This window comes from Pollicipes pollicipes, unplaced genomic scaffold (assembly GCF_011947565.3).
Source record: "Pollicipes pollicipes isolate AB1234 unplaced genomic scaffold, Ppol_2.1 Scaffold_7262;HRSCAF=8765_pilon_pilon_pilon, whole genome shotgun sequence".
NCBI lineage: Eukaryota > Metazoa > Arthropoda > Thecostraca > Pollicipedomorpha > Pollicipedidae > Pollicipes > Pollicipes pollicipes.
The window spans coordinates 5125071-5149990 of NW_023597055.1; the positions used below are offsets into that span (position 1 = coordinate 5125071).

Here is a 24920-nt window from a genome sequence, read left to right on the forward strand (position 1 = left end):
ACTGCTTCCGTTGTTCACGGGCGGGACCCCTCGTGCCCAGACTTGAACGGCGACGCTCGTCGGAAATCGAACTAGGAACTTGAGCGGTCTTGAATCCCTCACCCCCTCGCCTCCCCCCCCCCCCCCCCGCCAGTGCTAGCAGCGTCCACCAAAGGAAGCCTTTATCGCACTGACCGGAGCAACCTCACGTGGAGCCGGCTGACGCCTGAAGAGAGATCAAGGCGGCGAACGGTGCATTGTGTTGACGAGTTGGAGAAGACCGGGGTCCGCCGATCACGTGCGGGACGGACCACTGACGGACTTGGAGAGGCCCGGGGCCCGCCGATCACGTGCGGGACAGGTTGCTGGCGGACTTGGAGAGGCCCAGGGCAGACAGCCGACCGTCGGGGGTGGCGCTGCTCGCCGTGCGGCCTGCCAGCGTGTCCAGACCATCGGCCGTGCTGCGGCTTTGGCAGAAGGATGCGAGTCAGACACGACAGACGCGGGGGGGGGGGGGGGGAGTCGCCTACAGTCAGCGCGTGTCGTCCAGGAGGCGTCTGTCGCGAGCACCGGGATCAACCATGTGCAGACGCGTCCAATCCCACCTGGCTGCTGTCATGACCCCACCAAGTAAAGTGCTCCGCGCATGACGATCAAAGCCTGAACCCGGTCGTCAAGATCCGGAGACAGACAGCCCCAACCTCCAGCCGGTCACGCTGCTCCCCCTCCTCCTCTTGCCCTTCCTTTGGCGCGGACACGACTCAGGTCACGTCTCAGGGCTGATTGACCAACCCACGCTTTACTGCTGTCCGAGCTAAGGTCACAGAAGGGACAGTCACTGCTTCAGGTCACGGAGGGGACAGTCGCTGCTTCAGGTCGCAGAAGGGACAGTCACTGCCTCGGATTACGGAGGGGACAATCACTGCCTCAGGTCACGGAGGGGACAGTCACTGCCTCAGGTCACGGAGGGGACAATCACTACCTCAGGTCACGGAGGGGACAGTCACTGCCTCAGGTCACGGAGGGGAACAATCACTGCCTCAGGTCACGGAGGGGACAATCACTGCCTCAGGTCACGGAGGGGACAATCACTGCCTCAGGTCACGGAGGGGACAGTCACTGCCTCAGGTCACGGAGGGGACAGTCACTGCCTCAGGTCACGGAGGGGAAAGTCACTGCCTCAGGTCACGGAGGGGACAGTCACTGCCTCAGGTCACGGAGGGGACAATCACTGCCTCAGGTCACGAGGGGACAATCACTGCCTCAGGTCACGGAGGGGACAATCACTGCCTCAGGTCACGGAGGGGACAGTCACTGCCTCAGGTCACGGAGGGGACAGTCACTGCCTCAGGTCACGGAGGGGACAGTCACTGCCTCAGGTCACGGAGGGGACAATCCACTGCCTCAGGTCACGGAGGGGACAATCACTGCCTCAGGTCACGGAGGGGACAATCACTGCATCAGGTCACGGAGGGGACAATCACTGCCTCAGGTCACGGAGGGGACAGTCACTGCCTCAGGTCACGGAGGGGACAGTCACTGCCTCAGGTCACGGAGGGGACAGTCACTGCCTCAGGTCACGGAGGGGACAATCACTGCCTCAGGTCACGGAGGGGACAGTCACTGCCTCAGGTCACGGAGGGGACAATCACTGCCTCAGGTCACGGAGGGGACAATCACTGCCTCAGGTCACGGAGGGGACAAGTCACTGCCTCAGGTCACGGAGGGGACAATCACTGCCTCAGGTCACGGAGGGGACAATCACTGCCTCAGGTCACGGAGGGACAATCACTGCCTCAGGTCACGGAGGGGGAAAATCACTGCCTCAGGTCACGGAGGGGACAATCACTGCCTCAGGTCACGGAGGGGACAGTCACTGCCTCAGGTCACGGAGGGGAGAATCACTGCCTCAGGTCACGGAGGGGACAATCACTACCTCAGGTCACGGAGGGGACAGTCACTGCCTCAGGTCACGGAGGGGACAATCACTACCTCAGGTCACGGAGGGGACAATCACTGCCTCAGGTCACGGGGGGGACAGTCACTGCCTCAGGTCACGGAGGGGACAGTCACTGCCTCAGGTCACGGAGGGGACAATCACTGCCTCAGGTGACGGAGGAGACCTGAAGCACCTGCCGCCGATCAATCCAAGGTCAACAGCCGCGTCTGCATCACAATAGGTGGTAGCACGCGGTTTGTAACTTCAAGCCCGACTGACCAACACATTACCAACAACTGATCTCGCAGTGATTGATGACGGTGGCATGCGTTATTAATACTCAATTATTACCTACTGATCTTTACATGGCTGAAAGTAGCCGCGGTGAGAGACCAGTAAGCGCCTCTCAGCTTCTGTACTTCTCTGCGGTGAGCAATGGCCGCTGCTGGCCTGTGTCAGATGATCTTTGACCTGGCGGCCCATGCCGAGCCGACACAGCCTATTGCCGGTGTGCTCGTACGCGTTGGAGCCTCAGCAGCTGAGTGTGTCGGTTAACACAGTCTCGGGTGAGACGAGAGACAACTTGACCCCTCCGGAGGTTTTATAGAATGATGGCGTAGCCGCGCCAAGTTTTGCAGAGCTGTTTTCAACTGAATAACATAGCTTTTGGTATTAAAATTTAGACGTACCTTATAAGATCGCTGACCTGGCAGGTCAAAATCAGGTCATGGATTCAGCGATTTCAATACATAGAGAATCGTTCAATCTTATGCAACAACGAAGTGACGGACGTAATGTGGACGTAGCCATAGATATGAACGAAGCCATGATATAGATGTAAGGCAACACAACTGAATTAACAAATTCATCTGATCTGGGGTCGGGTGTGAAGATCAGACCAAGGTCGAAACCATCCCATTTCTTACCCCTAAGCTTAATGTGTGGCATAGTTCCGGGTGATCATTTTGAATCTGTTAATAACACGGACCGAATCATAATTTTCCATGGACCTCTCAAAGGTCAGAATAGGCCACTGACCAAAAATGACCCAGGTCAGCGATTTGTTTTGAGGGCATACCGCCCAACGTAACCCTTGATGCTTATGCATTGCAAAAAATCAAAGCGATCTTGCATAATGTTGGTCTCCATGACCTTCAAGTCGAACAAAGTCACTGACCTTAAATGAGCACAAGTCACCTTTTGCTTAGAACAGGTAGTTAGTCCCACGGCGGCTGCATGAGGTCTGGAGGCTCTTTGGACACCGATTTGGAGCATTTGATCCAAAGGTCATGGTTATGACCAAAGGTCCTGATCCAAGGTCATGGCATGACAGGGACGTCAAATTTTGGTACAAGCGAGTTCACATACAGGCCAATACACCCTGTGAACGTGGCGTCTCTAGATCTCTTAATTTTTGAGAACTCATGGGATTAAAGTGAGCCCCCACCCGACCGCAGGGTACTCAACCGGCCACCCACGCGCATGCTAAGCCTCATTGGAACACATAAAGTAGCGATGCAGGGACGTGGCCAGCAGAATGGGAAGGCTGCCCACAAACACATTTTTGGGGTCATTGCATTGGTGTTAAGATGTGCCGCTACCTTGCTGTGCTTCAGGCATTGCATTTTGCGAGAGATTCGGCATACCTACAATGCCTTCCCACTTTGTTACTTCTACGATTAGGCGAAAACGCGACCTACAATCGGCATCGCTCTGACTCCGAAAAAATCGTGTGAAAACAGGAATATTCTGAGGTGTCTTTTAGCTTAACGGACACAAATCTGAGTTGTTTATTCAGCCGACCTAACCATAACGCCAGGCCCGTAAATGCTGCCCTACACCGGTACCCCCATATTTGGCACCATGGCACCGAACTGCGTCACACATATGGCAGGCATATTGCGTCACAAACATGCCTGCCATATTTGTGACGCGGTTCGCCCACAGGCGACGGCGGTTCGACACGTCGGCGAGCCAGCACCTGCCCCACGCATGGCGGCTGGTGCTGACGCTGGACTGGATGGCGCGGCGGCACGCCGAGCCGGCATCCTCGAAAGCCAGCAGCGAGGCGCGGGGGGGGGGGGGGTGCAGCACACGCAGACGTCACGAGCCCAGGACACAGTTTATTGCTGACGACGACTTGACGGTACGAAAGGACACATGACGTCATAAAGGTACAAAAATACAAAACAGGCCAGCGACGTGGCTCTTCGGAAGCGCCTGATGTAAGCGAAGCACGTGTAATGGACAGACTTGGAAGCGCACGGTGAGGTAACGACCACGTGTCTGTACACGTACGTGCCACGTACTTCAGAACGTACCACAGACTATGGGATCCAACATACAACGGCAAATGAAAGACCCCTTTTGATCATTGGGAAACTGGAAACCGACGCGATCGGATGTGACGTCACACAAGTCCTAACTACCGCCGCCGGTATGGAGTCCGTCTGGACATTGCAAAACCGGGGTTGAAACCTCACAGCATGGCATACAACTGTTCAGCCAGCCATGAAGTCTACCAAAAGAAACAACACTGCAACAGTTACCCTACGCTCATGAACTTAACTAACAACTGCACTTCACACAAACTGCCTCGGAGAGCAATGGCCGGTACAGCATGCAAATGACTAGAAAATGAAAGCCCAGTGATGAGTACACACAAACCGGACCAACGGCTAATCTCAGGCGTGTTCGCGCACAGCTGCAATCGAATCTCGGCAATATAACCAGCTCACGGACTAATGTCCGCCGCGCTCACGCACGCGTTGCATTCCTGGCACGGATTTTCCCGTTTTGTAAGGAGTGGTAGAAAGTGTCAAAACGACATAACACCGACCACGCTTCAGAGAAGAAAGTCCGTTTCGCACGGGACGGTTGGTGGCGAAACTTCACCAAAGATTGCCTCGCGACTGGTACTATTCCGGCGTCGAAAAGCCTTAAAAACCATACGACCGTCCGGCCACAGACTCATGCAACGGGAGAAACGTACAAAAACAACAAGAACGTCATCTAATTGATCAATATAAGCTGGATGTGGTTTCTTCTTTCCATTAGGATAGGTTCTACTAATCCCTATCTTACATTAAGAATGAAAGCCCAGTTTATAAAACATTAATGCTGATGAACAATTAGTTCCACAGCGAAGGGTTACGAATAAGCACACAACTGGGAATAAAACAGCTAGCATAAGAGGGTAGGCTTGTCTTGAGCAAATACAGCGGCAGACATCACGAAAGGTGATCCTAGCTGAGACGATATGGAAAATCCCGTTTTTTTGCGCTTGATATGTGATCACGCGGATACCCACAGCAGCAAACACTTAATTCAACCGATGAAATCAGTTCTCATTCTTTGCTCTACCTTCAGGATAATGAAATACTCATCACTATCAGATCCTACAGGCGTGAACTACCTGAAAGCTGGGGGCCTTGACACTTGGATGACTGGTGTTGAGCAGGAAGATGTTCCCTCCCCCCCCCCCCCCACCCTGTCTGTCCGTGAGCCCGGCCATGCTCGGCTCCGCCAGCTGCGTGACACCGGCCCGTCAGCTGTGACCCCAGCGAGCCCCGAGCACCGATCTGCCGACTCCGTCCGGAGCGTGCGTCTGCCGACCCCGGGTCGGCCGACACGGACACACGGACACACGGACAGGGACGGACGGCAGGCAACAGGCAAGCCGACGAGCGACTGGACCGACACACCGGCGCCCTGGCTGACGGACACGCCGTTGGCTGACGGACACGCTGCTGGCTGACGGACACGCTGCTGGCTGATGGACACGCCACTGGCTGACGGACACCCTGCTGGCTGACGGACACGCCGCTGGCTGACGGACACGCTGCCGGCTGACGGACACGCCGCCGGCTGACGGACACGCCGCTGGCTGACGGACACGGACAGCCTGGCTGACTGGCTGGCTGGCGGTGCCGTTACCTCAGGCCGCGACGGCTGCCGCTCTGTTTCCTCCGGAGGCAGGCAGCCACTGCGGGCGGGCAGGACACCCGGTCAGTCGGTCGGCGGTCACAGGCCAGCGGTACACTCCCATCACAGCTCCACACACCTCCGGGCGGCCTACCGCGCTGGGGGCGCCGGCCTCCTCCGTTCTGCTGGTCTGGTATGAGCTTTTACGGGGTGTGCTAAATGATAACCGAGGCAGCGTGGTGAGCCAGCCCGCCGAAGACACCGCTGACACTAGCTTCCCGGGGTTACTACCGACAATGCTAACTAGGAAGGCGACTGAAGCTAACTAAGCCAACGCAAGCGAACAGAACCAGGCCACACAAACCAAGCACGACATCCGCGGTGGGCAGTCGGTCAGCCGCGGCGGACTGTTGTCGAGCACGTGACCCAGACGGCGCCAGAGCGGCGGCAAAACGAGACAAAACCGAACGGACCACTCACCAGCGCCCGGACAGAGCCATGCAGAGTCTAGTGACCACCACCACCTCACCCAGCACAGCTCAGAGTGCAGTGTTAGCGGCCGTGTAGAGGGCCGGCGCCTGGTTAGGCGCGCGCCACCAGTGACGGCTGAGGTTGTCAAGCAGTGACTGTATTGTGACACACTCCCACCCGCGCCGCTCCATCCTCCTTGAGAAGGGCAGACGGGTGAGACGCGTCGTGAACACCGACCGTGTTAACGCATGCAGAAGCGTCCGATGCCGGCGCACAACAGGTTAGACGCTCAGTTATTCGCAAACCAAAAGAAAGCTCCCCGAGCACTAACGCATACGGCCACGCCCAAGGGTCACACAAACTAAATATACTGGTGTCACGCCATTGCCACCTGCGGATAAGCAAACCAGTGCAGGAGGATGGGAAGTGGGTCCGTGGCCAGTAGTGCGTGGCACACGCATGCAAGGCGACGGCACGGAACTCCACGGCGGACTTAACAAATCGAGTAAAGGTGGGCACAAGGCGGGTCTCGCGATGGTAGGCGTACATACGGCCATCGGGGTACGAGGGGAGCAGACAACACGGCGCAGACGTCTCACTCAGCGACCCCGCCGCCGCCCGAGCCTCAGCGTCACAAACGGCATAGAAACCACGAGCGAAGCTGAGTTTAAGACAAGCGACCGAATAGCCCCGTCTCAACGCGCTTCAACAACGGCGGCGTCATATCTGCACACGTGTACAGCGACTGTTCGCATAGCAGAGGACTTAGAACACAACCCTGAAGAACCCCACGCCCCTTGCCGCCATGATTGCGGCCTGAGCGAAGCCGCTCGAAGTTCGCGTGCTCCACCAAACGGAACTGCCCTCAGGAGGGACTCCCGCCATGACGACCAGTCGGCTTCCATTGCCGTCTACAGTTACGCGCGCGCTCGATGACGTCGTATCACGGCAACTGAGCAATCAGGCCCGGTCCAGGTCTGGTCACACCGCTGCTGGGTGACGTCACATTCCGTAATGTGTTCGCCTGTTTTGAGGCCCCCGAATACAGCGAGAGGCAAACACCTCGGAGACTAGCGAACTATGGAAGTGCCGCGACCCAGACCGGGTCAAGGGTCCCTTCCCGCCCCGGCCACCGACGGCCACGGTATCCACCGCCGGGCCTGCGCGGAGCTGGCCAACACCGACACCCAGCGGCGTCTCCCGCCACCCAGCGTCCCCACCTCGCCCGCCCCGGCCAGGACAGCGAGCGCGCGCCCCTCGAAACGAACAGGAGCGGCGACGCACTCAGCACGCCCGGGCTGTGGAGTCTACCGACACTACTGCTGGCGCGGCCGCCGTCAGCGCGCCGTCTAGCACTGCTCCATGCGGCAGCGGCCCTCCACCGCGACCTCGGCCGCGCTCGCGCCGGCCGCGGCGACGTCTAGGGCGCGGCGGCGCCCCTCCGTAGCTCACAGGCGCAGTCCTGCGGCGTGCGCGGCTGCTCCAGCAGGCCGTTCAGCACGCCCATCCAGGCTCGGCGCTCCTCGTCCGACTGCGCCGAGAACAGGTACGTCCGCTCCGGCGTGCGCAGGGTGAAGGAGAAGCCCTGCGGTCGGGTCGGCCAGAGGTCAGGCGTCACGAGACGACGCCACACCCGGCGGCAAGGCCTGGGGGGGGGGGGGACCCGCGCACCAGGAGCGCAAGCCCCGGCAGATGCGACCTCGGCTTTTGCAGCTCACGACTGCAAGTGACTAGCATATAAGCAAAAACGGTAAGATGACGAGCCGCATGCCACTGTGCGCGCATATGAATCAGGAGCATCCTGTCAGTCTCTTCCGGGTGCGAAATCAAAACGGGCTCACGTCACAGCGTCGGCCGGGCAGACAAGGCCGCTGCGGTCCACGCGCCCTAAAACCCAGACACCAACACGGCAGGCGCACAACGCCCGGCCTCCGTTGCACGCACAGGGGTGACGCGACCCCCCACCTCCTCCGATGGCGGCGCCAGCCGACCGGCGGCGCCCACCGGCCAACTCACGTGGTCCTTGGAGCCGGGCGGCACGTTCAGTCGCACCATGTAGTCGCTGCTGTCGCCGATGGGGATGGCGCCCTTGGGCACCGGGTCCTGCCGACAGCGGCCGGCGCGCCGTCACCACTCGCCGAGAACGCAGCGACCCGACCGGGCGGCGCGCCGTCACCACTCGCCGAGAGCGCAGCGACCCGACCGGGCGGCGCGCCGTCACCACACGCGCTCCCGGCCGCCGCCAGCTGCCAGGCGGCCCGCGCCGGTCCGACTGCGGGGCCTCAAGCTCGCCACGAGCTCATGGTGTTGGTAATGATGAGGTGTGAAACACGCATGACCCGTCAGATGCATGGAAACCTAACGCGTCCACCCCCGCTGATTTTTACGTGACGTAACGCACATGAACCAGCCACTGAGTCAATGGCAGGCTTCAGCAAAAAACCACACCTGACACAAGACATTTAAATGAGTCAATCCTAGTGCAAACACTACCATTAGGATCTCCCGACATGCCCATGTATCATCCCGTCCCGCCACCATGCGCCACAATCGTCACGTCTCGGCATTACTTCCGTTCCCATTTGCGCACCGCTGCCATGCAGTCCCCCACAATGAGACGAGACACCCCAGGTGGACGTGCCGCCAGCGCGCGGGGCGCACGGGGCGCGGAGCGGTGACCAGCGGCTGCCGACCAGCACGCACCAGCGGTCCGTCGTGGTACATCAGCTTGCGGCCGTCCAGCGTGAACCAGCGGCGCCGGTACTGGTCGCCGGCGCGCGGCCCGATCTTGTACAGCCAGCCCTCCAGGGCGAAGTCGTGCGTCAGGCCCGACCGCAGCTGGCGGCGGCGAGGCGGCGCTCGTTCACGGCGGACTCCGCGGGACTCGGGCCGGCTGGGCGTCGGGGTGACGCCCGGCGGGGCTCCCAGAACGTCTGGTGCGGGCTCACAGCCAGCTCAGTGGGGGGCCAGTGTGGCTAAGCGTGGGCCCAGCATGGAGTGAATGTGGGGTCGATGTGGGCTTTGCTCGAGGCTTAATGACGTGAACTAGACGTGGTCCCGGACCAATTACCGTGGAAGATTTTCTCAAGCTCCGAGCGGGATATATTTCGTGTAAAGCAAGCTAGATCCGAGCTTAACGTGAGCAACGGCGTTACTGAGACAGATGCTTGTCACATTCCACACGGCCGGGCCCGGAGGGGAAGGACATTTACCAGGTGGATGGGAGTGTGTGACAAAGAGCGAAACAGAGGATCAAACAAAGAGGAGTCCAGGCAGGATGCTTTGCTGTCCACATGCATGTCTACCAGCATCCCAAAAGTCAACTGTTTGCCGATACATTACAGACTAAAAATGCCTTAAAAAGCAATGTCAAATCGCAGTCAATCCATCTAACGGTTTTGAGCTAAGCCCACAAACACTGCCATCTATCACCACTTAAAGGGACTGCTCCACATTCGTATGGGGTTTTGGACGCCTAAAAAGCTATGCTCATTATCATTCCTTGCAGTTCACCGCCATGTCCCTTAAGAACTCCAATTACTTGCCAAAATGCCCAAACACACGCGCACATGGCGGCTGGCAGAGCAAGTGAGTCATGCCGGCCGGCAGAGTGGCGACTCTGGCGGCGTAAGATCGTTCCATTACGTTACCAAAGACGCAAAGATGAGGACAATTCCTAGGTCGCGAAATGCCGTTTAGAGCAGCCTCTTGTACTAAACGCTTATCAAAAGTGACAAGTGAGCTTTTCCCATCATATCTGATGCTTTGCCTCAACATCTTAACGTGTGGAACAGTCCCTTTACGGGCGGCAGTAGGTGCGAACGTCCTAGTTCCCGCCGCCTCCGCCAGCTGGCAGCAGTGTAGCTACGTACCTCGGCCACCGACGTGCCGGGGAAGGCCACCAGCAGATTGTTGAGCTTGGCATTCCGTATGGCGTTGTACCAATCCACCACCGTCTGGCCGTCATTATGGTACACGTAGATATGTCGGATGCTCCCTGATTGAGACGGCTGGGGTCAACGGATGTGGGGGCGAGGCACCGCGTGACAGGGGCGGCTAGCACGGCAACAGCGCGTGACAGGAGCGGCTATCGTGACAGCACTCCGCGACAAGGGCGGCTAACGCGGCAACACCACGTGACAGGGATGGCTGACGCGGCAACACCGCGTGACAAGGACGGCTAACGCGGCAACACCACGTGACAGGGGCGGCGAATGCAGCAACACCACGCGACAAGGACGGCTACCGCGGCAACACCACCGTGAGGCAGGAGAGGTGCATGACCAAGAGGGGCAGTGGCTCCCAGAACGGAAAGCGCACGTAACGACCAACCTGAGTTCCTTGAAGATCGAATGGGGAAATAAGAGGACGCTTTCGCAACCATGTCGGCTGCCTGGTTGCAAACAAGAAGCATAAGCTTCCACATCCCTGGCTGGCATGACGAAGAACCCCCCCCCCCCTCCCAATGAAGCCAAAGCGTGGCAGGGCCTCCGAATTTTCGGTCTCGTCACATTTCGCTGCGTTCAGCCCGCGACCGCCAATGCCAGCCTATCTATGAGTCAGCGATCTTCCCACTGAAATCACTGACTGAAATCAGCCACTGCGATCATTCGCTGCACTTCATGCAATTACCCACAGCAATCAGAAGACATTACAATCACACTCTGCACTCACCCACCAACCCCGAGCCAACCGTCCGCTCGCTGCAAACGCATGCATAACCTCGCTGGTCGGCAATCCCTCCCCGCCAGACGGCCACCACTCCGTCTGAGAGAAACTCTCTGACGGGTGCCATCAAGTCTGCGATCGAAAATAACCTAGGCGACCCGTGCACAACCTCGGCGGGAGCTGTGACCCGACGTAAAACGAGTCCCTGAACCCACGCCAACCTTGACCCAAGGCCTCAACGCGACCCTGACCTTGTGTGACCTTGACCTCACCGTCCGAGACGTATGTGATCTGCATGCCGTTCGGGTGGCCGACCTTGTCCGGCACGAACGCCACGTTCAGCGAGTTCAGCATCATCGTCAGCTTGGGGTCCTTGCCCTGCAGGGACGACCGGCACCGGTCAGCAGCAGTCATCGCGTGGGGCCGGCAGAGGTCGCGTCAAGGTCACACCATCGGTACGCCAGCCGGTATGCCCAGTTGTCATCGAGATATCCGCGTTGCGAGACTGGTGCAAGGCCATGCCACCAGCTTCACTTCAAATAATTCTAACTAATTATCATAGGATCCAGACACCTTGCTTCGTGCCTGCAATGCGCGAGCTCGATGACAAGGCCGTCTTAATGCGCCCCATCATGTCCAGTCCGCAGTCCCACGGAGAACCCCATCACAAGCTCGACCCCCAACACCCGGACCCGCCGTCGGCCGTCGCCGCACGGCGGCAGCCCGACGAACGTCTAGTTTCCGCCGTCGCCGACAGATGGCAGCCGTACCGCCTTGACGTGGTAGGAGAGCACGTTTTGCGACTCCGAGAGCACGAAAGTGCGGATCTCGAACTTGGAGCTGTCGCGACCACGCTTGAACAGCGATCCGGTCTTGGTGGAGGTGGTGTAGGCCACCTGGCGGTCCGGGTAGACGAACTCCATCCGCTCGTACTTGGCGCGGATGAACTGCTCCAGCAGCACACTGCAGACGGCACGCCGGCGGTGAGAGCGACGATGCCACGCACTACATATGGCTCGCGATTGTGGACGCGTCGATCCCTCGGACAGGCGGTGAGCGTGTAACTACTCGACAGTCTGGAGAGACTCATCAGTCGTGCGGGGACCGAAGGCCGCACAGGACTTCAGCTACGGTCACATGACTGGTAAGAGCTGTGCAGCTGTCTCGCTGAAGGTTCGTTCGTTGTTCTGCAAATGGTTGGCAACAAGCCCCACAAAAAAGTCACTATGAACGATCGTAAGTGAACGTTAAAACCACGCGATAAATACTCAGCCGCCTTCCTCAATGATCAAGTTGTACACAACGTGACGAGGGCCAGAATGAGGACCATTCACGGCGCAGCGATCTCAACATACAGCAGCCTCACCGGACTTGGACCCTGGGTGGCCCTCGTCGCGCCAAGCTCAAAACCAACCAAGAACAAAAGTCGGCCCGGCTGGAGTTCCTGCACCCCAGGCGCTCGCTCTCCGCCAATCCAGCGTCAGCCTCGGGCACGCTCACGAGCTGACAGGCTGCACGTACTTGGGCGCGAGGCAGTCCGGCCGGCGGTAGCAGTCAGGCACGTGCTGCTCGTAGTGGGCGTTCACCAGCGTGTTGCCGTTCTCGGCCATGAAACGCCAGCTGGCCGTCGTCTGTCCACCTGGTGGCGCAGGCAGGCGACGTTGGTCCCAGGCGTCACTCGCGCGGATGCCGCGCGGGCCGGTAACGCGCGCGCAGATGCGACCACAGGACACGTAACGGACGGCAGGCACGCGGTGACCGGATGGCGCACTCTCCCCTCGGCGAAGGACAGACCACGTCGACGCCGTCCGTCCTGCCGCAGTCCAGACATACACACCGCACGCACATCGGCGCCCGCGATCTACCTTCCGTAAAACGCGACAGGTAGACGACCTCACAGACCACAGACGGGAAGAGGCTCGACCGGCCGCCTACAGCCGCCGGCACACGAGGCGGCGATCACAGGCGAACACCGCGACCGGCGGCTCGCCAGCCATCGACACGGACCGCTCCTCCGAGGACAGACGCTGGGGTCTCGACGCCAGCCGATCGCAGTGGCCAGCTGCGGGCGCAGCACCATGGCGGGGCCAACATGTCATGCGAGAAAGTGGGCGGCTGCGTCCGTCGTTAATGGCTGTTGCCGGCTGTAGCGGCCGCTGTCCAGTGCGCCCGCGGCGCCGGCAGCTGGCCACCCGTCGGGCGGCGGCCGCGCTCACCTGTCGTGCTTGAGGTGTTTGGTCTGCGATATGTGCGTGCCCATCTGCCGGTGCACAGCCACGCAGCGCGTGCACAGGAACACGCCCAGGTTGTGCGACGCGTACTCCACATCTGCAACAGCGGGCACGGGCTGTCGTAGCGGCGCGTGGCGCGGACGAGGGCGGGGTCGGAGGTCGCAGCACTGCACGGGTCGGTCTGGAGGCGGCGGACGCCCGCGGCGCACACGACCACCGGCCTTAACGTGCTGCCGCGCCAGCTGTAGAACTCTGACTCATACATCTGCCGGATGCTTGCAAAAGCGCGTGAACAAAAACAACGAACCAAATGGCCAAGATAAACAGACATGCTAGCATGGGACAGCACGAATGGTGAGTGGCACTGAAAATGCCGTCATAGCAGACCAGAACCAAACTGGAGGCAAAAGAGTTAAATACTTTAGAGACGACAGAAACCTGTCTTTTCACGCACAAAAACCACAAAATCGATGCACACGTAAAAGCGGTGGATATGCTCGCAGTGGTAATGCACACTTAACATTATGGTCATGCATACGCGATTGGCATGCCTTCAGCCCTTATGTCTCAAGTTATGGAGCTTATGTGTTAGAGCACCTATGCCATCAATAAATCTGCGATTTACAACTGTCTGGAATGAGCGGAAAGTGTTTTCCAAAGAACAGTTCTCAACTTATCCAGAGCCTGAGATCCTCACATACTACCGCTTTAACGCTCTGGCTTTAGCCAAGCCGAAATCAACCAAATCGATGTCCTTATTAGAGCAATAACGTGCGCCACTTGCCTCCGGATGTACCCACGTCATGGCTACACTTAGGCAACGTAACTACAGAGTGCAAACAGAACTCCCACCAACTGGAGACTTCAACGAAATCGGGAGTCAATCGCAACCATGGCCATATGTGATCTACAAACATTTTTAAAACGTCCCGTATCTTTCATGTTCACGAAGCCGAAGTCAGTGTGCTGGCGCTCCATAAAAGCGGCGTGGTAACGGATATCCCGTTGCACTTAACACAAGAAAAACGAAATCAATACATGCATACCGACAAGACAATGCCAATCATGCTAAACCCAGTTCGGCACACTGGTCGCCTTGCCCGCCATGTACGTCCAAGGTTACAGCGTGCGTACACCGTCGCATGGGCAGGCACGACCCGCAAGAAGTGGTAAGTACTACCACCGCTTTTGTCAAAGCAAAGCGTATCCTAAACAATTTCTGTGCAAGTATAAGGTCACTCACAACTAAACAAATGCCCTGAAACATGTGGTACGTCTTGTATCGACGAGATGTATCGAGCCCATTCAAACTGCCCCGCAGTGGGCCGGCGGCGATAGACGGCTGCCCGCCGGGAGATACCCCGCGTCGCTCCGCCGGCCGCCGCCGCCGGCGGCGCTCGCCGGCGGCGGTCGCCCCCTCCCCTCCGCTGGAGGCTCCGCTCTTCCGGTGCGGCCGTCCGCCGCCGGATGATAGCGGCGGCGGCGGCTCCAGCGCCATCCCCCCCCCCCCCCCGGGGGCGTCGGGACGTGCCGGGTGTGCCGGCGATCACGGCAGTGGCCAGGCCGGCGACAGCCGCCGGTGGCCGTCAGGCGGATGATCACGACGGCGGGGATGATCACGACGGCGGGGACGATCGCGGCGGCGGGGATGATCACGGCGGCGGGGATGATCCCGACGGCGGGGATGATCACGACGGCGGGGATGATCCCGACGGCGGGGATGATCACGACGGCGGGGATGATCACGACGGCGGCAATACTCGCCGTGGGAATAAGTCTAATCGGGAAAGCACCCATGGTGATGCAGTAGTCTGACCGGGTCCACCCCTGGCCGACGCCGGACAACGCGGGCACCAGCCAGACTCTGGCGTTTCCCGGCGAGGCTGCAGTCACACTGAAACTCATCCTACTGGCTCCTGATAGCAATGAGCAACAGGAAAGCAATCTGGTGGTAGCCTGGATAAACCAAAACTAAAGCAGCCTGTAGAAATAAGAAGCACATTGGTTTCAATCCTTCTTAGGCATGAGCACAGTTTACAAAGTGACTCAGTCTCCCACTTCTACACATGATACCATTGTTTTTCTACACAGCTTAAGCATTAAAGGTTGCTGTCTACTCCACCAACTGAATGTGTAGTAAAATCAATGGTGAAACATGCATAGTATTGCTGCTTGGGGCCACTATAACCTCTGTTTAGATGACTCGTTGTTTCAAAAATTAGGAGGTAATACAGAGAAGTACTGAACATATCATGCAGTACCTACCACTTGAAGCAAAACTTATGTGATAATGGTAACAGCCATTCAATAGGCACCAAGGAATCATCACAGGTGGCAAAACAAAGGATGTTACTACATGATTTGTGAACAATGTTCTGGAAAAAGTTAGCTACACTGGGCCTAATCAAAGTATTTCACAGATTATTGAGGAATATCTTATCTAAAAAAATGTCCAAGTCAACCATAACTTTACTAGCACAGAAAAGAAAGCTGGTGACACTGTCAACAAAATTTGCAGTGAACTTAACACAAGTTGACTCTATATGCAATATATATGAATTAGATCTTCATCACCTGGATTCTAAGGACTACTCACATGACTGAATGCATATGAATATAATGATGGAAGGTAAGAACAGGAAGTGATATACAATGCACATGTTGCTGGTATCTCCATAGAAAACCAGATAGCCTAGTGAGAACCATGAGATAATGCAGCTTAAGTGTTTATAGAGAAACTGGTTTGAGTCTCATTAATATTGGTATATTTTTCTAACAGCATTGCTCAATTACCAGTTACACAGCCCCCACTTTTCCAGATACATTTATGGAAAATCTCTATTTCAAAACAATACATCCAATAAGGAATGCAGTATAAAAAGACATGACTCTGATAAATGATTTGTGGGACAGGATAACCTTAGCACCAATGTTGTTGAGCAGTTAATTTAATGCATCATATAAAGTGGAACTGAGGCTGCCCCAACCAGCACTCAGATCTCTAAGAGCTCCAAGCATCTTACTACCACCCATGTCTCTTTCTTAGACTGGCAATACACTCCCAAGCCTTAGCTATAACACAGAAATGACAAAAGTTCTTCTTCATTACCAAAGTGGCTTTACAGCATTCAGCAACTGTGGTCACATGGTGTTACTGATCTCCCACTCTGGCCAGAAGGGTGGATACTAATGGGAGCCAAGCCTCATACCTCGGGTTTCTCAGATAGGTTATGAGCTATTAATACCCTGGGAGAACTCCCTCAACAAACCTTTTTGCACATATGTTGCCTTCAAATAAATTGGCATACCATAATGTATCACATTTGGTGCAATAAATAATGTTCATGTAAAACATGCAGTAGATTCAACATTGTAAGTGTTCATGTAATTCAAGAATACTACATCATTAGATAGGAATCATTCTAAACCAGATGCAACAGTGCATATGATATCAAGCATATCAGGTGTAGGATATCATAGCACATGAGAGCATCTGGTCTGGTGCATAAGAGCAGCATCCAGCTCACTGATGTCCTGTAGGCTTCCAGTGCACTGAATATTTTTATTTGCAAACCAATACACATGTTTCTTTTCTTCCCCCTATGCCATAATAGTGCCCCACTTATTCCACCCTTCACAAAACCAATTCACCTTAATGTCTTTGCCTTAAGTTCATCTAAAGGGACTTAGCGAGTTACCCAAACCTCATGCGGTTTACTTACTTGGCCCCTTACAGTCAGCACATTTTTCATTGCCAGGAAGACTGGCAATTTCGATGATCCTTTTACTTTTATCAGACATGGCTTGCTGTCTATGTAACTGCTATCCACAGCAAGATTCAACGCGTGGATATCTGCAACAGACGCACTGCACTCCCTCAGCCAAAGCTGGAACGGTTAATGGCTTTAACGCACGCCGTATATTGGAAACCAACAGTATCTTCGCAAGTAACATCCGGCACGTATCAAATGGTCCCCAGCGCACCACAGATGCACTGCATATGTGCCTTCCAGTTGTAAGGGATGTAGGTAACTGGGCAGGAGAATGGAGGAACCGGCACTAAGGTAGATGGTTCGTGGCTCAAGCACAAAGTGTGGGATGATGAGTTTTTAATGTTTTTCTAAATTTTGATTGGTGTATAGAGTTTTATGACGTCATTTAATAAGAAATGATTTTTGCGCACTATCACTCCACGACATTCGGTAGACTTAGACTTCCATTAGAATATAGTTGGATACATAAGCAACGCATATTTTTGTGCGAAAATAGGCAGCTAGAAATAAGTGCCCAGCCATGTTGGGGTTTATTTTCAAAGGTACCTACAAAAATAAATCGCAGGTTAGTTTGGTTTAAACGTGCTTGAGACTATACGTTTCCATCATCGGCTGACAGCTGTACTGTAGCCAGTCGTGTGATCCGTGGGATTCTATTGCCAAATGCGATACTGAAGTTAAGATAAAGGGATTATTTCGATATTTAACGATCTATCATTCATGTTTAAGCACATTTTTCCACGTCACAGGGTCTTAATAATGCTCTAGGTATAGTCTATTCATACGCAGCGTAACATCGGCTGAAACTTGTAGGTAAATGCTACAGCTCTAAATGGATTAGGCAAGGGACCCAATCAGCTGACCGATGTAAACAACAACAAAGAGCTCATGACGTATGATGGTGGGAGGATACCGCTGGAGGTTGGTGCCTTGTGCGCATGTTGTGTGGAATGTAAGTCACCCAGATACTTTGTCGGACGCATATGGGGTCCAAGTTGTGGATGGGAATCATGCAGTTACGTTGAGAAAGCGGGAGGGCTAAACGTGCATACTCTGTACTGTTACCGGTTTTGCTTTCACCGTAACCATTACGAACTCCCAGTCATCGCGGAGCGTTTCCATTATTTCATATGGATGGATGTTTGTGTTTTATTACAATTTTGTTTTCATACCTGGCTTGGTTGATTCCTGAGGCTGTTGTACTGATGTCTGTGTTGTCAATATCAGTTCAAATGCAAGTGGGAAACACCTGTCATTTGTTGGTGTGACTGATGTGTGATGGCAGTTATGTAGCACATTACCTGTATCCCAGATATTCCTGCTCTATTCTTTTTATTACTTACTTTGCATGTTTATGTATGGCACAGCTCTATGTTTCATCTTGCATGAAGTAGAATAGTTGTAATTAGGAGTTTGGTCTACTCTTCATTTTAGCATGTGATGATAACTGAATTATGTGACATTTACTTTCAGTTATATTCTCATAGAACCTACATACTTTAATTACATGTATCATAGCCCCATGGGTAATTCAGTTCATTGCCTGGGCCTTTTGGTTGAAATCTGTCATTCATTTTTTTAGGTCTTACCACCATGACATGGCAATGTGATTTTTTTCCCAGGAAGTGAAGCTGCCATGACTGATATCAAGATCAGACATGCTTGTCCAAATGTTCTATATATATCATCTTCTCCATCCCTCAAGTCAACAATCTGTGGATTAGGTAACATCAGTTATGCTCTTCCAGGATTGGTTTGAATTTTGCATATATCATCCTTTATTCCAGAATATTTTATCCATGTTATAGAATGTAACAGGAGATTAATAGCATATTTAACATCCTATAAATGTTGAGCTTGTATAGTATCATAACAAGCATTGTTCTTTTCAGAGAAATATGTATATATTTATCCAGATAGTCACATTTTATTTCATACCATCATCTTTCATGGTTTCCATGGTTACCTATCAAGGGCAGCTTGTCATTGGTCATATGTCTGTTTTGCAGGCCTCTGTGCTGTCAGCCTGCTGTTTTTCTTACAATGTGAGGGTGAGTATTTTCATTATCTGCAGATGGGCCCAGCTTTCCACTTTTGTGGTGTCATTGCAAGCAACCACATTTTTTTGTATGGTTCCTTATTTCATTGCTTCCATCCTGATTGCAGGAATACTGTGTAAAGCCTTGTGTTCAATCCCACCTTTGTCTGTAGTGGTTTTCTCAGGAAATATGTGGCATGTGTCCAGAGCCTGCCATGGTTGGCCCATTTTGGGTCTGGAACAAACCTATAGTATCCTACCAGATGTAAGGCTAGCATTACTGTGCTGTAGTTCCAAACTGCAGGGTTTTTATTGCATCATGCAACTTAATGCTGTCATTACTTGCAACAAGGATGAAAAGTATAGCAAGTGTTGTCATCCTCAGGGTGTATGCTGGCATCAGTGGCATTCACGGCGGCCCTGCTGGGAGCTGGCCTATCTGAGCTCGGCGAGTGGGAGGTGAGACGCCCTTCCTGGCCGCGGGCACTCGCCCTCCAGCCAGGGCTGGCGGGAACCACCGCTGCTGCGGGGTCCGACTTGGCGGCACAGTCTCCGTCTGCGGCGGCACAGCGCCGTCTCTCGGCGCTGTAGCCCCTTGGCGGCACAGTCTCCGTCTGCGGCGGCACAGTGTCGTCTCTCGACGCTGTAGCCCCTTGGCGGCACAGTCTCCGTCTGCGGCGGCACAGCGCCGTCTCTCGGCGCTGTAGCCCCTTGGCGGCACAGTCTCCGTCTGCGGCGGCACAGCGCCGTCTCTCGGCGCTGTAGCCCCTTGCCTCCGGCCGGTTCCATCGCGCGAGATTTGGTACTGGCACGCGACCAGAAAAAACAACCAGTGGATGTTCCAGAAGGATGGCTTTATATCATACCATGATCGTGCAACCAGGTCGAAGCACAGCACCATGCCCGTCCCATGCTCACGAACGCTTTGGATGAACCTTATGGTGAGGCATGTCTAGAAAAATCAAACAATCCTATTTCCGGCGTCTGTGCTGAATTCAGCAGGCATGGGGTTGGCGCGAGATTGAACACGCCGACAGTAGCCACACGCCGGGGGATGGGGGGGGGGGAGGGGGCGTTCGCGCCCGCTCGCGATCCCATCTCGAGTCACTTCAGGCGCTCTATGTTTGCCCTTGACAGATGCGGCCTGCGGCAGGTGGCGGCGGCCGAGTTAAAGGCCATGCGATGTCAGAGGGCGGGGCGGACTGTGTCGAGTATTACGGCACGACAAACTTTCGCCGCGACATGTTGCCGCTGACTTGGAATTCTGCCATCGGATGGCTGGGTTTAAGGCTCACAAAGCAAGTGCTGCTTAGGATGCGCTGTGGTCACGGCATCCATCCATTTCAAAGGCTCGGACTATTGTTTTTAAGTTAATAATCACTTCAAAACTTGGTGAGCGCCTTGCGCAGCATGAATCTGTGTTCGTGTAATCGAGGCGAGCCCTGCCGCCACGTGGCGGCCGTGCTGGCCGCGCCTCCGCCGTCTGCCCGGCGCGTGCTGACCGCCCGCTGGGGTCGGCCGGCCTGATCGCGGCGCCGCGCTGGCCTCCTGACCTTATGACCCGTGCCGCAGGACGTGATCACCGACCGCAGCTCCGGCCAGCTGGTCATGTGTCACCGGAGCTGGCACGAGCGGCTGATGTCGCACACCTGCCGCACCAGCGTCACGCCACTGACCCAGGTCAGTGTCATCGCCAGCTGGTGCCATCAGTGTCACGTGACAGCTAACGCAGGCGATCTAACGCCCCGTCAGTGTCCAGCTGTCCCAAGTCAGCGTCGTTTCATCGCCCCGTGGCTTACGCAGGCTTGCGTCGCTAGTCTCCGCCAGCGCGGCCGCCGCGCCTTCCCGTGTCGCCTCGGCCAAGCTGCAGTGCCTGCTCTTGTCGCCAGGTGTCGGGCGTGTGTCTCATGACCGCGGGCCGTGGCTGGCGCGGCGTCTGCTTGGCGCCCTGTCTGCGCCTCCGCGCGGGAGGAGCGAAGCCTCTCTTCAGACGCAGCTTTCCTCCTGGACATCAGGCGTGAGATACGACCGCCGCCGCTGCAGGCCGACTGGGCGGCCAGCGGGATGGGAGCACATGGCCAGATGTGGTGGATGGTTTCATTTGGACCAGACACTGCTTTGGCGAGCGTCAGCCCGTTTTGTGAGACGGGAGGCTGGTCGGACTTGTCCTTACTTGGTCACCGTCTGAGTGGTGTGTAACGGATGCTCAATTGTTTGCCAGGTAGCAACGCACCACGAGGAAGCCAGCGACAGCCGCGCTATCTCGGATCCCGCGATATTGCACCTGAATGTATCTTGTATTCGCATTTGCTCTTGATGCCTTCAATTTGCCTCGCTCTTGGGAGCAGTGGACGCCTCGTAACGCGTGCGCCTCTGCGCCCTGCACCGCTGCCGGCTGTGAGCGCGCCTCCTCCGCCGGCAGGGAGCTGCGGGCGCTGATCGATCAGCTGACAACGTTCCTGGGACTGGCGCGGCTGCAGTCGGTGGAGGGCGAGCCGACCGACTGGGAGCTGGAGCTGGAGCCGGAGCTGGAGCCGGAGCCGGTCACCACTCTGGAGAGCCAGTCCAAGACCATTCGGCTGCTGCTCGCCGACAAGGCCTGCACCGAGCCGTGAAGTCACGTGCGGGATGACGCAGTCTGCGGTGACGTCATGCACAGGGTGACGCATCGGACTGCGGCCAATGGGACGTGATATCGGGTCGTGACGTCAGACCTCGGGTGATGTCATATGGAGCACGCCCAGGGTGACACCATGCCCATCTTTGGCTTCAAGAGTAGTGTGTTAGGACGTTTTCAGGCTGACTTTACATGGAGTGGTGACGTTTTCAGGGTGAGGTCATACCAGGCAGTGACGTCATACGCGTGACATCATATCTGGTGTGGTGTGGCCCCAAGGTGCCGCTGTCGGAGTGGCTCTGCGGTGGGGGTGGGGTAGGGAGGGGATGGGGGGGGGGGGGGGGGCAGGAAGCCCGTTCACTGCCGACCTCATGCAGAAAGATGATGTCAATGACGTCATTTGTATTTCCGCCGGCTCTGCTCAGGTCAAGAGCTGAGTCGAGTCGAGAGCGAAGACGGCGGCGAAACGTCGGATAGAGCGTGGCTTTAACGTATCGCGTAGGAGATTGTGCTGTGTTTGAAACATAACATTAAGGTCGTGTCCGTGTGGCCTCTCATACCGACTGTCTTGTCGCCAAGAAGTTAGCCAAGTTATCCCGACGTGAGGTAGCGTCCGATGCGGGAAGTGATGGGCCTCTGATGCCCGTCCGATGCAGCCTGTGATGGCCCTCGTCGCTTGGCTCGTCGATCCGTAAGCTGCTTGTGCGTGACGACCAGGCCTGATTTGGCCGGACAAGGTGGGCGTGGTCTCTCTGATTTGGCCGGACGAAGTGGGCGTGTCCTATCTGTCGCCGCGCTCGTGCTATTGGCGGCCACTAGATCCGCTGCCAGCGGTGTACCCTGGGCACACGACGTGCTGACGGTGCGTTGTTTTCCACTTAAAGTTTGCCAGTGTTGCAGTTGTTTTCCAGTAAAGTGTGTGACCGCGTCCCTGCCTTCCGGTCCGGCCGTTGGCACCGTGCCTGGCCTTTGTCAGCATGTGCCTCCGTGCGCCTTGTGCTGTGCCACGTGCCATACAGGACGCAGCTCTGGGAAGTGAGACAGAGAGTACGGGTACTTGCGCTGTACACAGCTTTAACGATGATCCTTCAGTCTGATCGCGGCCTGTTGGGGGGGGGGGGGAGGGGGGGGGGGGGCGTGGCTGCTTTTGGAGGGCGTTGCGCCGGTTTTCGTATGATAGAGTGTTCCTTGCATGACTCTGCCCTGCTTATTCCGCAGTAAAACTGCCCCTCCGACGGCACGGCTCTGCCCGATGAGTGTCCAGACTGCGCTTAGTTTAGTGCGCAGGCTCGCGCCCGCTTGTTTGATACTCTCGTGTTGGTGCTTGCGTGGGTCCACTGTCCTGCTGATTCCGCAGTAGGACTGCCCTCAAGCAGGCATCGTGCCCTTGTCGACCAGATGCTTTACTTATTTGCTACGCTTAGTTTTGTGTAGTGTTTCGTGTTGGTCTTGTGAGCCATGTTTGTTCGATACTTTGCGATATTGTGTGAGGCAATGAATACTAATGATTAGGTTAAGGGTGTTACGGAGCGACTATTCGTTCCACCGGCTTTCAAGCGCGGTAGCTGAACTCTGCTTCTGTTTGACGCCATGCACAATTACATATCCAACTTCGAATTGCTCGGCTTTGTTTTGGTCGCTAGGTCGCCGCCTGTTCAACGGAGACGTCGCCTGATGCCTGGCGGTACCGTCCCTTCCCGCCGCGCCCAGCGGCGCGCGCGCGCCGGGGTCTCGCCAGGGGTGTGGTGGTTTGCCATAAGTGCTACCACTGTAACTGTCGAATGCAGAGAATAATAAAATGTTTGCGGTTGAGCTGTAACAGTGAGGTAGGCACGCAATGACGTCTATCGCCAGTTAGGTGATGACAAATGTGGCCGTTGTTTGTTTAGATATAATCCGTCTCGCGTGTTGACTGCAAAGGCCATTCTGAGCCCGCAGAAACACCGTGTAGAATATCTACTTCTCTTTAAAAAATGATATGAAGGCTCGTTTTCTGCGTATCTCTGAAACCTCCTTTACTTTCCAGCGGGCGTGACGGACTCGATTAGAGCTGCCAATCGCGCGTAATGAAAGTGAAAAAAGACCAACGGGCTCCGCGCCTGCTGCAGGTTCAGCAGTTCGGCCGGTTCAGCAGGTTCAGCAGTTCAGCCGGACTCGGACTGGACTTGACATGGCCTTGCCGGGCTCGTGCTCGTAGACTCGACCCATGTCACAGACTGGTCATACTGAGGCACAGGCTCGCCAGACTGGCAGCGCAGTCGTTTCGACTCGGACGCAAGCCTTAATGAGAGCGCGTGGGGATCGGATACAAACATTCTTAAAACCTTGAATTTACACTTAGGTTCAACTAGCGGGAATCGGGGCTTGTGCAGGTTCACACCGGCTGAGTGGCGGCGGTGTGTGTCAAGGAACCCGAAACTGCGCAAGTCGCGTTTAAATCAAAATTTGTTGTTCAGTCCTACTAGAGTTTTTAATGTAGCTCTTACCTTGGCTCCGGTAAGCCATGCTGAAAGAAGCGAAACACGCTGGAAGAGCAGATATGCGTTTTTCGGAATCTGACCGATTCGCGGAAAAAATGAAAACCGCGTCACGTTCAGAACTGACTCAATTCCTGTTCACCTGGTTTCAACAGCTGATTCAACTCATCCAACGCTATGTGCAGGCCTGGGACTGTACCTTAAGTTCTGCTCCTCGGACTTGCTACGCGTGCCTGTTGTCCCAGTCTCTACAGCTCGGGCGCATTTGAAGTACATGCCCCACATTCCATGCGCCACAGCTCAGGCTTGTGTGTCGTTCTTCGTGTTCACTCGGGGCCGGCGTCTGTGCTAACCCACTACTCGCGCGGGGTGCCGGTAGTGTGGTGGCTAACGCGTCTGCGTTTAAGAGTGGTAGTTAACGCGTGTGCGATGACCGCTGCACGTCTGGGAAACCAGAGGCACGGGTTTCAATTCCCCGCGGCACCCGCCCCGTGTTGCCAGGGTGAGAAACAGGTGACGCCATAATATTTTAGCCTTAGTAGCTGCGTGCCTCGTAAAACCCGATGACGAAAACTATGGCCCGGTCCCTGCACAGCATTCCTGCAGCGCCGTCCAGTCCTCAATGCCCCATGACGTCACATCCCGTTCCCGCTCCGGCCGGCGGCCGTGCGCGAGCCGTGCGCACGCGACCACGTGGTGCCGCCGGCGGCAACGACCGGTGGGTCAATGCTAAGTGGCGGCAGTCGGCCGTGGCCAGGTAACCATTGCTTGGCAGCCGAACCGATCACAAACCTTGACCGAGC

At 55.8% G+C, this 24920-nt stretch overlaps 2 protein-coding genes across 2 annotated transcripts; one reads left to right on the top strand and one right to left on the bottom strand.

Moving 5' to 3' along the window:
* Positions 1-325: 325 nt before the first annotated feature.
* LOC119114141 (arf-GAP with dual PH domain-containing protein 1-like) lies at positions 326-17219 on the bottom strand. Its single transcript, XM_037238353.1, is given in 12 exon segments — positions 326-446; positions 5855-5903; positions 7766-7898; positions 8330-8416; positions 9017-9151; positions 10186-10310; positions 11254-11359; positions 11752-11944; positions 12503-12591; positions 12593-12620; positions 13198-13309; positions 16935-17219. Coding segments are annotated over 12 exon segments (1257 nt in total). The 5' UTR covers positions 17014-17219.
* A 242-nt stretch (positions 17220-17461) lies between these two features.
* LOC119114241 (uncharacterized) lies at positions 17462-21938 on the top strand. The gene is made up of 7 exons (XM_037238438.1): positions 17462-17550; positions 18608-18709; positions 18995-19036; positions 19409-19482; positions 20596-20703; positions 20913-21040; positions 21446-21938. Exons 2-7 carry the CDS (start codon positions 18622-18624, stop codon positions 21636-21638), a joined length of 633 nt encoding a protein of 210 aa, XP_037094333.1. The 5' UTR covers positions 17462-17550; positions 18608-18621; the 3' UTR covers positions 21639-21938.
* Positions 21939-24920: the final 2982 nt, after the last annotated feature.

Coding starts and splice junctions, on each gene's coding strand:
- LOC119114241 (XM_037238438.1), top strand. CDS start 18,622: ATGACTGATATCAAGATCAGACATGCTTGTCCAAATGTTCTATATATA. Junction 19,483..20,595: donor CTGAGCTCGGCGAGTGGGAG/GTGAGACGCCCT, acceptor CCCGTGCCGCAG/GACGTGATCACCGACCGCAG. Junction 21,041..21,445: donor TTTCCTCCTGGACATCAGGC/GTGAGATACGAC, acceptor CTCCGCCGGCAG/GGAGCTGCGGGCGCTGATCG.